The 13,406-nt window shown below is 46.5% G+C and overlaps 1 protein-coding gene across 1 annotated transcript; it reads right to left on the reverse strand.

Moving 5' to 3' along the window:
• Positions 1–9,513: 9,513 nt before the first annotated feature.
• On the reverse strand, positions 9,514–10,284 carry LOC120229596 (olfactory receptor 2AT4-like). Its single transcript, XM_039228705.1, has one exon. It carries the CDS (start codon positions 10,282–10,284, stop codon positions 9,514–9,516), a length of 771 nt encoding a protein of 256 aa, XP_039084636.1.
• Positions 10,285–13,406: the final 3,122 nt, after the last annotated feature.

Consider the following 13,406-nt stretch of genomic DNA (forward strand, 5'->3'; position numbering starts at 1 on the left):
TTTCTTGGTAACTACGATTATTGGAAAACAGCGTTAAGATAAGTCTCCTCTTCTTCTTGGTGGTTTTGCAGTTACCATACCTCCTTAATGGTCTTTAATCATTTCTCAGCCTTTCTACCTCGTATAATCTTTCTTCTTTCATTCACATCTCTCCTCTATCTTCCTTTTCTAAAAAAAATTTTTGGGAACCTGGGTGGCTCAGTTGGTTAAGCATCTGACTCTTGATTTAGGCTCAGGTCATGATCTCATGGTTTGTGAGCTCAAGCCCTACATCTGGCTCTGTGCTGACAGTGTGCAGCCTGCTTGGGATTCTCTTTCCCTCTCTTTCTCTGCCCCTCCCCTGCTCATGTTCTCCCTCTCTCTCTCTCAAAATAAATAAATAAAACTTTAAAAAATAATTTTTAATGTTTATTTTATTTTTGAGAGAGAGAGAGAGAGAGAGACAGATCCAAAGCAGGCTCCAGTCTCTGAGCTATCAGCACAGAACCCGATGCGAGACTGTAACCCACGAACCTCGAAATCATGACCCAAGCTTAAGTCAGATGCTTAACCGTCTGAGCCACCCAGGCACCCCTCTGTCTCTCTTACTACTGCTCTCCTTTCCTCATCTCACTCATGATTTCTGCGAAAGGTTGGATAGGAGTCAGTAGTGTGCCAGCCTCAAAAGATGTCCTTGGGGCAAATGCAGAGAGGGAATTCAGAGTCCTGAGTAGGATGTGTATAGACTCCTCAACCATTCGGTAACATGTGTCCATGAAGACTCCATTGCCAAGGTTCCCAATGACTGCTGCATGGAGCTTCTCCATGTTTGGAGCATGGCAGCATCAGCTGCCTGCTGATACCAAGCCCAGTTTTTAGCTTTCATCTTACTGATCACTTGCTCCTTGAAGCAATTCCATTCTTCATTGGCTGACATCACTTTGCACCATTCTGATTCTTTATCTGTTCTGCTGCTCATCCTCTAAGGACTGGAATTCTCCTAAGTTCCAGCCTTGATCTTCCATTCCCTGTACACACACCCTGCACTGACCTAACCCACTCACACGACTATGACTACCCTTTTGTCAGCCACCCTCAAATCTGTCTCCAGGCTAGGTCTGGGCTCCACACCCACGTATTGAACTGCCCTCTAATCTCATGACCAAAACCAAGCCCCCCTGCTGTCTCTAAACCTGCTCCTCCTCCTGGGATCCCTCTCCCCACCCAACCTCCCAGACCAGAAGCATGCAGAGCCTCCTGTGAGTCCTGTCCTTTGCTTTCTGCATCCAAACAACTGCAGAAATCAGATGGATCCTATACCCCCTTCAACTCTCTGGAAACAGTAGAACAGAGTTGAAAGAGTATGGGGCTTCAGGGTTGAACAGACCTGGGTTAAATCCTACCTCTGCCACATGCTGGCTATGTGACTTTGGGCAACTATCTTAATTTACCTAAGGCTTAATTTCCTAACCTACAAAATGGAGATAATAACCTACTTAGAAGCGTTGTTTTGAGGATTAGAAACACTGATGTAAATACTTACGCTGTGCTCATCCCATAGTAACACTTACTGGCGGGGTTCATCATAATGATGGTATGATTATTATTATTATTTCTGGATTCACATTATTGCTCAAGCTAGGGCCTCATCTTCTCTCTCCTGGACCACGGATTTCATCAGCCTCATCACAGACCTCACTGCCTTCATTCCTCATCACCACCTCCAAATCTGCTTTTCTGACAGTAAGTGGAGAGATTTTTCTAAAATGCAGATCTGATAATGACACGTACCTGCTTAAAACTCTTCTGTCCCCTATTTTGTCTACACACTATCCCAACCATACTCACAGGCTTCTGAGCACATTGGTTACCCATTCCCTTTAGCCATGCTTTATTCAACTAGTTCCTTCTGCCTCTACTTGAATGTCTTCTACCCCTCCCCTCACTCCCTGCCTGACACATCCTTACCCTTCACGCCCAGTGCCAATGCCTGCTACTCCTCCATGGGAATGTCTGTTTTACTTGGAGTTGAGTGCTAGCTCCTGGAAGGCAGGGATTGGGTCTGATTCTGTTCCATGGCCCCTGCTTGCCTGCACAGGGCTTGCCATAGACAAGGGCCTCGCAGAATGTTTTCAGACACTTGCTCAAGGTCACATAGTGGGTCAGTAGCAGGGCGCAGGCTTGAACCTCGTTCTCTTGTCTTCCTGCCCACGACTCTGCACTACACCAGTCACTTTGCCCCAGCAGAGAGCAGGAGCCCAGGGATGGTGGCTTGGGTGGGGGACCTACCCACCTGAGGGCAGAGGCGACCTGAGGACATCACACACCCCATCTCAGTGCTGCACCCGATCCCGATAAGTGGGGGAAGGATAAAATTATCTACTGCCCACGTCCTGTATCTCCCCATCCGACATGGACTAGAGATAAAAAATGAACGGCACAAAATCCAATCTTCCTTGGCGCAGAGGCTGGCAGGGGTGCGGGGAGGGGGGTGGGGCTGGCAGCCCAAGCGGCAGCTCCTCGCATAGCACATCTCATATTTATTGGCTCATAATTGAAGGCAGCCTGGAGATGTCCCAGCACTGGCCCCCGGCAAGACAGATGGGGGCACAATGATGGCTGAGGGAGGGAGTCAGGAACCAGACATAGTCACGGGATTGCAGCTGTGAAAGGAAGGGCAGAGAAGAGGGAGGCTGCTAGCTAGCTGCTGCCCCCGGGGTTCTCACCCCTGCTCTAGGGCCTGTTTCTGCCACCTACTTGGGATGACCTTGGGCCAGATTCTTCCTTCTCTAGTTCCATCATTTCAGGCTTCTGCATTTCATTACGAGGGGACAGCAGAGCTGCCCTGAGATTTGGGGAAATCCAGGCTACTAACTTGCTGCATGGCTTTCAGTGAATCTCTACCTACTGGGCTTTGTGCTTTCTCCTAGTAAAGACAAGGGGATGCCCTGTCTTCTGTGTGATGACTCAGGGGGTTGGGATAACCTACAATAAACAAGTCGTGCATTTTTGCAACAGCACTGGAAGGCCCTCTGTTGCAAGAAGGCAAAGAAACAGGAAGCGTTGTCAAGTGAAGAATCAGCCTTGGCTCCCAGTTGCTTGTGGGAATGATCCAAATTCCCAGGCTTGGCATTCTTTTTTTTTTTTTTTTTTTTTCTGTGTATTTTTTTTTTTTACAAATAGTTTATTGTCAAATTAGTTTCCACATAACACCCAGTGCTCATCCCCACAAGTGTCCTCCTCCATGCCCATCCCTCCCTCCCCCCCACATCCATCAGTTCTCAGTTTTTGTCAGCATTCAAGAGTCTCTCATGGTTTGCCTCTCTCCCTTTCCCCCACCATTTCCCCCCTTCTTCTCCCACTTATTCCTCAGTTAAGTTCCTACTAATCCTCCTATACGTGCAAACATATGATATTTGTCCTTCTCTGCCTGACTTATTTCGCTCAGCATAACACCCTCAGGGTCCATCCATGTTGCTACACATGGCCAGATTTCATTGTTTCTCATTGCCATGTAGTATTCCATGGTATAGATAAACCACATCTTCTTGATCCATTCATCTGTGGATGGACACTTAGGCTCTTTCCATGTTTTAGCTATTGTTGAAAGTGCTGCTATGAACATTGGGGTACATGTGCTCCTATGCATCAGCATTTCTGTATCCCTTGGGTAAATTCCTAGCAGTGCTATTGCTGGGTCATAGGGGAGTTCTGTTGTTAGTTTCCTGAGGAACCTCCACACTGTTTTCCAGAGGGGCTGTACCAGTTTACATTCCCACCAACAGTGTAGGAGGGTGCCCAGGCTTGGCATTCAAGGCTCTGTGAAACTTGTGTAGCCCTACCTCTATTTTTTTGTGCCGTTGGTGAGAAAGGGTTTGGGGTTGGGGGCCAGGACGCTTGAGTTCTACACCAGTCTCACCACTATCTTGCTGTGTGACTTTTAGCAGGGCTTTGACCAGCCTCAGGTCTCATTTTTCCTGTCTGTAAGATTTCTGCATGTTATCTATGAGGTTATTAAGGTCTCTGAGTCCAGGGCCAGTCAGTGACTAAGTTCTGTCATCTCTCCCTCTAAATGTCCCAATCCACCCCTCCCTTCCCTTATTATGGCTACTACCTCACCTCATAGTAAGAAAGAGTGAGTAAGTAAGTAAGAAAAAGTACTTGCCTTTTCCTCCTGGACCGATGCAGGAGTCTCTTTGCTGGTGTCCGAGCCTCTGCCCACCCTCCTCCATACTCTGGTCAGAGTGACTCTTCTAGAGCACATATCTAACCTTGTGCCAAACCCTTCTTCAGCTTCCTTGACATTTGAGATCCTGCATGACCTGGCCCCATCTTGTCCTCCTGTCCCCCATCTATCTGCACTTTAAGGCTGGCCTCCTCACTTGCCTCTTCGGTGCCTTTGCTCAAACTGTTCTCCCAGACCTTTCTCCTACTCTCTCTTCAGCTCTGACACCAGGCCCCAACTGGCCCTTGTTCTACCCTCTCCAGAAGCTTAGAGAGCTCCGAGCCCCACAGGTTACCTGTTCCATGGAGTCCCCACAGCTTGAGGTGTGAATGACACTGCCACTTCTCCATCCTGCTGTTGATGACCATAGAGTGTCTGAGCCACAGGGGGCCCAGAGGTGACCTCCTATAACCCCCCATTGTACAGAGGGAGAAATGGAGGCCCAGAGAGGGGCCACATAGCAAGTCAGTGTAGAGCCAAGGCTGGGGTTCCTCCAGTGCCTGCCATCTGGGGTGGGGACACAGGGCTGGAGCAGCACTGAGAAAGAGACAGAACACTCTGGGGGACTGGACAAAAGAGACATCCTGGCCACCCCACAGCTCCCCTAGTGATTGAGGTGAGCTCAACAGGGGAGTGTGAGGGATGGAGGAGACTTCTGTTGACTGAGTTCCTCACTGGGCCCCCTGCTGGCTCTGTCACCTCAGGGGTTGCAGGTCTCAGTGCTTTACATGGCTGAGGCAAAGGGTAGGGTAGGATTTGCCCAGTTGTACCAGAATGTTAGGACTGGGCCTGACACCAGAATCCAAGCCCCAGGCAACCACCCAACACGCCATTCCCACAATGGGGTGGTGAGCGCCTGGACGCTGGAAGGGGCTCAGCTTCCTGTCCCAGCTGTTCCAACACCGTGTCCATCTCTGGTTAAGACTTTTTCTACCAGCCACCCATTCAGTAAAACAAGCTCCTTGGCTGGATATCAGGGACATTTGGTCCTCGCCCTTGTAGCTCATAGGCCTGGAGATGGGAGACAGCGACCCTTGAGGGGAGAGAAGATGAGACTAAATCATTGCAGTGAGGAGAGGAGGATGGAGGGGAGGATTCCAGAGAGTTAGAATTAGCAAGAGGACATGTGGTGTCCAGGATCCAAGTGCCCATGGGTGATGGTGGCCAGACCTGAGCTTAGGATACACATACTATTGGGTTGTTTCTCAGACCCACAGAGCCCTTCTAAGCAATGAGTGCTGACGAGTAAGACTGGCCCCTACTAGCGGAAGGGCTGGGAGAGTCTCTCCAGGTCCCTCTCCATATTTCAGGGGAACATTGTCTCAGGGCTGAACTCCCTACTTTGGATGAAAAGCTATTTAATGCAGGCTCAACGTGATGGTCACATTAAGTTGTGCCATAAGGGAGCTTTTCCAGGTGTGAGGTTATTAGTTTCCTAGATGTAATTTCATAGGAGGAATATGGCCAAAATGAATCCTTATCAATCTAGCAACTGAAGCAGCCTATTTAAGACCCAAAATTGCAGGTTACCTCCATAGCATGTCTGTCAGTGACATCATAAACACTGAGTTCACTCCTCAGATAATCACAGAGAGCTGTGGGTGAGGCTCCATACCAGCCTCTGGGAATCCACAGCCCCTGCCTGCATTTCTTAGTTTATGTGGTTTCATTTTTTGCATTCAATTCTGTAGCTTGCCTAGAGTTTATTTTGGCATATGGTACAAGGTGAGGCTCTGAAATGATTTTCTTTCAATGTAAATTGTAATCTATGTCAGAGTCTTCACGAGCGAGTGATTCAACAGAATACTGGTCTCATCAGGTGCTCAGGAGTCAACAAGATCTGTAGTCAAAAAAGTGTAGGAACTGTTGCATCTTCATAACTTTCTCAGAGATTCATAGTGGATATGAACATAGTAAAGGCTCTGAGGAGTCCTGCAGTTAAAGAAATCTTTATGTCTTGGTTCCGCATTTTAGTTGACTACAGAGGCCATTTGTAAGTAACAGCTATGAACACAATGCAGAGTATCTACTTTGGACTAAAGATGATGGTAGACCAGAATTAAGACAGAGGCCTCCTCTGCCTCAAATGCGCCATCTACTCGCTTAGGGACCTGGGGTTGCAGTCAGAAGCACACAACCAGCTCTGCTTTAGTTCCTCAGCACTAAGAGCTCTGCCAGGAGCCACAAACCATGGGTGCCTCAGGGAGGGTGAAGTGGCCTGGCACTGGGCTAAAACTTCAGTGAAGAGCATTTGCTCTGGGCCTTGAAGGATGAGCAGAAGTGCATGATGGAAGTAGATCTTTGTCAGGGCAAGACCTCCAGCAGTGACAACCTGCCAAGAAGACCCTGCCTCCAGAACTATGGGACAGAAAGAGCTGTATTAGCAGAGATGCCCATGGGGAGTCTGGTGAGAACACAGATGCCTTTAACATGGGGCAAAGTTGGTGTGGGCATGCATCCGGAACAGGGGCTGGAAAGAGGTCCTTAGCATTCACTTTCCAAGTTTGGGGTCTGCTTTGATAAGGCAGGGTCTCCTAGGGCCTTATTATGATAGTCAGTATGGACCACACATGTGATCACCTCCCAAGACCTCTCTTTCCTCGGGGAGTCTGCCAAGTTTCTTTCCTTTCTGGAACCAGTAACTGGGGAGTTGGAGTAGAGCAAGAGGAGAATGTGGGGAACTGAATTCCTAGGGATTAATTAGGGGCCCACAATAAGATCTGTTTCCCCTCTGGAGGCCAATTAAGCATCTGGAAGGTTGGGAAAGGAAAGGTAAATATGTGTGTATGTACTAGAGGGAGGCACATCCATCCTGTGCTGGGCTTTGTCCCTCTGGGGGAGAGCAGGTCTCAGGGGCACCCTGTTCACTTACAGGAAAAATACAAGCATAAAGATAATCACAGAACAGTTTTCAGCATCTAAGAACAGGACTTTAGTATTGCACTGTAGGGAGTGCATTGTCATCATCACAGAAATCCCCCTCACCTCTGTAGTATTGTCCTACACTGTGCACTCACAGGGGACAGACCCTAGGCTAGGCTTTTATATTCATGAGCCACCAGCAATGCACATAGGTTCCTATTTTTCACATCTTCATGAACACTTACCTCTCTCTCTCTCTCTCTGTGTGTGTGTGTGTGTTTAAATAATACCCATCCTAATTTGTGTGAAGTGGTTTCTCATTTTGGTTTTGATTTGCAGTTCCTCTAATAACTAGTGATGTTGAGTGTCTCTCCATGTGCTTATTTGCTCTTTATGTATCTTCTCGGAGAAATGCCTATTTAATTCCTTGGCCCATCTTTGAATTGTGTTGTTCATTTTTGTTGTTGTTAAGTTGTAGGAGTTCTTTATATATTCTGCATACTACTCCCTTGTCAGACATATGCTTTGCAAATATTTTCTCCCATTCTGGGTGCTGTCTTTCCCCTTTCTTGGTAGTGCCTTTTGTTGCACAAAAGTTGAAACTAATGTTTTCATTGGGAGATACAGAGATCGTGCCATGTGGCAGGTGAGGCTACAGGTGGAAAACATTAGTATTTTTATTGTTGTTATTATTTCATGTCTACTCATGAAAAATGTTTAGGAGGAGCCACAGGGACAGAATGAATGGGGTGGAACTAGCCTGGGATTCCATAGCATCATGACCCACTGTCTGTGTGATTCATTCATTGTTCTATCTAGGAGAGGAACTGCAGATGACAAGATGTCATGAGTTCTCCTCCAGGGACACAGGAAACCAAAGCCCTGAACTTAAACTGAATTTGGTATGAGAAGAGAAGTCACACAAGATAGAACTTCAGTAGTAATGTAGCAATACTTGTGGAGTTGTTTACCAGGTGGTAGTGGAGTAAAGAGGAAAAAAAAAATCTTTCCATGTCCTTCAGTTAAATTCTAAGAGCTTACAGAACTCAGAGGCAAGGCAACTTACTAAGTTGTCTTTTTTAGACCTTGAGGATGGCGGTCCCAAGAAGTCTGGACACCAAATTCAAGGACTGAGGGAAAGAAGCACTGCAGATTGAATACAGTTTCGGTAGAAGAAAATGAGTCCCAATTCCACTTGCCTAGGGCCAGGAAACAAGGAGGCCGAAAACCTTTCTGACTGTAGCAGAATCTCTGAGACTGCCAAACGCGGAGTCCAGGAACAAACCATACCCTTTGCTGATCTGCATCACCAATTGAATTCCCAGCAACACTGGGTTTTATGCAACAGAAAAATAGTTAAACTTGGAAACTGGAATGAGAATATCTGTGATGATTCAGAGATAAGGATATCTGTCACCTGCATCCCCCAAACACTTTCACTGTATGGTCTGCATGTACCCAGGCTGGACAAGCCTGGCAGATCTTCAAGAGACAATTTGGCACAGGGGAAGGGAATAAGGAGCCTGGACTGGCTGCTAAAGCCAGAAACAGGAAGACATGGAACTGTATTTTGAGAAAGAGTAAAGGTCGTGGACACAGCCTACTAACAATATGGGCACACTTCTCTACTTAGCTCCCCAGTGTCATGGAATGGTTGAGAAATAAAAGGACTGTCATGTGTTGATGCCCACACATGTCTGGGAAGCAATAACCTTTACCTTATCATCAGCTAGAGGAAGGACATGCTCTGCTTTTCTGACAGGAATGTCTAGATACCAGAGGTAAACTTCCTGTGTGATTCATGTTAAAATATTTGTAGTAGCAGTGAACCTCCAGGCAGCAAAGATTGAGGTGGTAGCAGGTTCAGACTTTCTCCTTGAAGAGGATAAGGTGCTACCACAACAGAGAGGGCAAGGCTGATTCACACTATCTGTCAGCAATCCTGGGGACAGAGAGAAAAATGAGAAGAAGAGATACAAGGGTAAAGACTGAAGTTCTTGCTAGTCAAGTGCTTGAAGTCTCTGAGATTCCAAATTGTTTGAACTAATGGAAATGCAACCACAGTTATCTTTATAGTCTTGTGAGATTTGGGATCCACAACATAAAAATTGAATAGAAAAATCTTGGGTCGTCTGGATGGCTCAGTCAGTTAAGCCTCCAACTTTGGCTTAGGTCATGATCTCATGGTTCGTAGGTTCAAGCCCTGTGTTAGGCTCTGTGCTCACAGCTCAGACACTGGAGTCTGCTTTGGATTCTGTATCTCCCTCTCTCTCTGCCCCTTCCCCGCTTGTTCTCTCTCTCTCTCAAAAATAAATATTAAAACTTTTTTAATTGAATACAAAAAGCCTATATATTTTATCTGTGAATTAAGGAAAGAAAATCATTATATTATTACAATGGAATAGGAACAACTAAGATTGTATTTTGAGAATTGTTGTTCTGTCTGGCTATGTGAATTGTCTATTCACATAGACAATTCCGTCTATTGTTATTGGCATTTGTGAGTAGATTGAGTTACACCTATGAATCACGGTTCTCCAGCATTCTTTGGGTCCCAGGAACATTATGGTGATGGCTGCTTTGACATCCTTGTTCCTCAGTGTATAGATGAGAGGGTTGAGGACAGGTGTGAAAATAGCATATACCACGTTGCCCATGACGTGGAAGTCAAGAGGCAGGTCAGCCCTGTAGGCTACATAGACTATGGCAATGGATGAGTAGTAGGTGCCAACCACCAGGAGGTGGAAACTGCAGGTGGAGAAGGCTTTTGAGCGTCCTTCTCGGGAGCTGATGCAAAGCACTGAGGCCAGAATGTGGGCATAGCAGAAAGCCACATAGCGGTCATAGGCCATGACCACCAGGATGAAAGCTCCTGAGCAGGAGAAGCTGTGGAAGAGGTATATCTGCAGGAAGCAGACAGGGAAGCTGAGGGAGCAGTTCCCAAGTAAGAGGAGGGACAGCATCCTGGGGACGGTGGTTTTGGTGAAAAGGATGTCCAAGGCTGAGAGGTTGATCAGGAAGAAGTACATGGGCTTGTGGAGGCTGAGCTCTATCACCAAAGCCACCAGGACCAGGGCATTTCCCAGCAGGATAAGTAGGTAGAGGAGGAGAAAGACAAAGAAGATAGGAAGAAAGAAAGATTTGAGCAGAGAGGGAATGCCCACCCTGTAGAAGTTGGTTGAGGAATCCTCTGATCCATTACAGGCTCTTGTCTCCATGGTGAGTTAACCTGGATGCCCAGGAAGTGGGTGGTAGAAACATCTAGGAACCAGGCACATCTGGAAACCGGAACAATCAACAATTCTGGAGTGATAACTATGTGATGGTCACTATATAATTAAGGAAATGATCTTTTCTTTTATAGTAAAGTATGAAAAAAGTGTCTAAAACATACAAAACCATGTGTTTATGCTGGGTATATAGTATACAGTTGAATAAGACAGAGATGGTCTCTAACTTCATAGAGCTAATTATAGTGGTAGGGATAGACATTAAGCAATAAATCACATAATTATTTAATGTTTATTTATTTGAGAGAGAGAGAGAGAGAAAATGAGCAGGGGAGGGGCAGAGAGAGAGGAAGACACAGAATCCAAAGCAGGCTCCAGGCTCTGAGCTGTCAGCACAAAGCCTGATGCGGGGCTTGAACTCATAGACCATGAGATCATGACCTGAGCTGAAGTCGGAAGCATAGTCCACTTAGCCACCCAGGCACCCCTGAATCACATAATTATTTAATTGTATTTGTGTTAAGTGTTATGGAAGAACTGATCTTCTTTTCCATGCCCCATAGCATCTTTTTTGGGATAACAAATCTCATAAACAATGTCCCTAAGCTCGTTTTTCTTATGGCATTCACTTTAGGTTTTTAAATAGTGACATCTTTGGGACACCTGCGTGACTCAGTTAGCCGAGCGTCTGACTTGTGATTTCAGCTCTGGTCGTAGTTCGTGGAATTGAGTCCTGCTTCAGGCTCTGTGCTGAGCCTGCTTGGGATTCTCTCTGCCCTTTCCCTCCCTTCCCCTCTCCTGCTTGCTTTCTCTATCTCTCTCTTCCTCTATCCTGCAAAATAAATAAATAAACTTTTAAATTAAATAATTAAGTAAACAAAAAATAAAAAGGGACATCTTCGTTACCAAGTTGCTAGAGAGAACTGATTTCTCCAAGGTTTATAGCAACATGCTGGTTTCCCACCATAATTACTAACCAGGGAATCGCTCCTTTCTCTCTCATCCACTTGGTGCCGTGGTTCTGCCTCCATATCCTGTCTCTGGGTATGGGGCTCTTTGTTAAGTTACAGTGGAGGCAGCAGTACTGAAAATGCTCTTGATGGAAAGAATCATTCCTGAGTCAGAACTAATAGTGGATTCTGTCACAATTGGGCAGCAACAAAGAATCCCAGACAATATCTGTGTGACTCCATTGAACTTACCCTCCTACTGGCTGCCTCAGCTCAGCAGGTGCTCCTGTTTAACCATAACATGCTCCTCCCCACCACCCAGCAGGCTGACTTATGCCTGGCCAGAAGTTGTTATGTGACCTGGGAGACATTGTCCATAAAGAGAAACTGGCTTGCAATAGCAGCTCAAAGTCTAAAGAGCCTTCCCAGAGGAATCAGAAGGGAATGTTTTCAAACCACAAATCTGCGGGAGGTTGAGCTGAGGGAATTACTGATCCACCCTCTGCTTTGGACTAAGTGACCCTGAGAAATCCATGTTGATAACTGGTATTCCTGTCTGGTTGATCCTGTTGACTCCATGAGCAGTGTCCCCATGATTTTTCTGGAATCACTTCTAAATTCTCTCTCTTCTTAAAATACATCTTTAACGTTTATTTATTTTTGAGGGACAGAGAGACACAGAGTATGGGTGGAGGAAAGGCAGAGAGAAAGGGAGACACAGAATCTGAAGCAGGTTCCAGGCTCTGAGCTGTCAGCACAGAGCCTGACACGGGGCTCAAACTTAAGAACCATGAGATCATGACCTGAGCTAAAGTCAGAGGCTTAACCAACTGAGCCACCCAGGCGCCCTTCTTCTTAAAACACCTCTTATGTGTAAGACCACCAATATAAAACCTGGAAAAAAACGCCTTTATTTTCAAGTTCTACCACTTTCCCCCAAAGCCCAGAGACTGAGCACAGAAAGGGCAGGGGCTTTCACAGGTGCCACAGGTGAGTTGCAGAGTCCCCACTTGTTTCCTGGAGATCCAGAAGTTCAGGTTTTCAGAGGGAGAAAAATACTAGGACTAAGGTTTTCTATTTCCCCTTCTGGTTTTTTCCATTGATAACAGACACATCTATATTTCATACTTTCCAATGTTTATTTTATTTTTGAGAGAGAGAGAGAAAGAGCATGCAAATGAAGGAGAGGCAGAAAGAGGGGGACAAAGTCCCACACTGACAGCAGAGAGCCTGATGCAGGGCTCACACCCATGAATCATGACCTGAGCCAAAGTCAGATGCTTAACCAACTGAGCAAAAAATATTTCATATTTTTATCTGAGTTCTATATTGTGAGTGCTAAATCAAGAGTTGGTATCTCCTAATTCAAAACTTCCTTTGAAATGTCCAGATGTCAGACCCAAGGATCTAGCAAAAGAGTAAATATTCTTCATCCCAAATTGAGAGGATTATCCCTTGATATCTAACCCCATCCTGAGATGTTGGACCACTGGGATTTTCTCAAACTCAAAACTGTACTGCCCTGGGCACCTTTATCCTCAGAGAGCAGCTGTGGCTGACAGTCCCAGGTGAGGCAGACTAGGGCATCTGAGAGGCAGAAACACAGAGAGCCAAGGCCAGAGAGGTTCTCAGGGGCCAGCAAGTCCAGCTGTTTTCTCTTCCCTCCTCTGCTCCACCGCTTTGCAGATGGAAGCACAGACACTATGACTTGGGGGACAGGTGGCCCGTGTCTTCTCACTGCCAGGTCGAGCTGGACTCTCCAACAGGCACGCTAGGCAGGGGCTGGGCCAGCGGCAAAGCAGGGACACCAAAAATCATTTCTGAAAGAATTCCACATTTGATATTTCAAAGCATCATTCAGCTAGCCCATCCTAGGAAATATCCAAGTTCGGCTAGACCTTCCTGCACTTAAGTTACAGGTTAGGGTCTTTGTTTTACTCTGAATTGCACAGTACATCCGAATGATGCAGTCGTGTGCTCAGGGCCCAAAGGGTGCTGTTTCCCAGGGCACAGAATTTGCCCCAGCAGGTCCTCCCTGTCTGCATTGTCCACCAGCCAGTTACAGAGAAGGACAGGAAAACCAGGCACTGGAACACACCACCTGATGCCACACTCACATACATCCTCTCCCCTCGTCATCCAAGCCTGCCAGGGAGTGGT

The sequence above is a fragment of the Hyaena hyaena genome, unplaced genomic scaffold (assembly GCF_003009895.1).
Source record: "Hyaena hyaena isolate Hyena2069 unplaced genomic scaffold, ASM300989v1 scaffold_34, whole genome shotgun sequence".
Taxonomy (NCBI): Eukaryota; Metazoa; Chordata; class Mammalia; order Carnivora; family Hyaenidae; genus Hyaena; species Hyaena hyaena.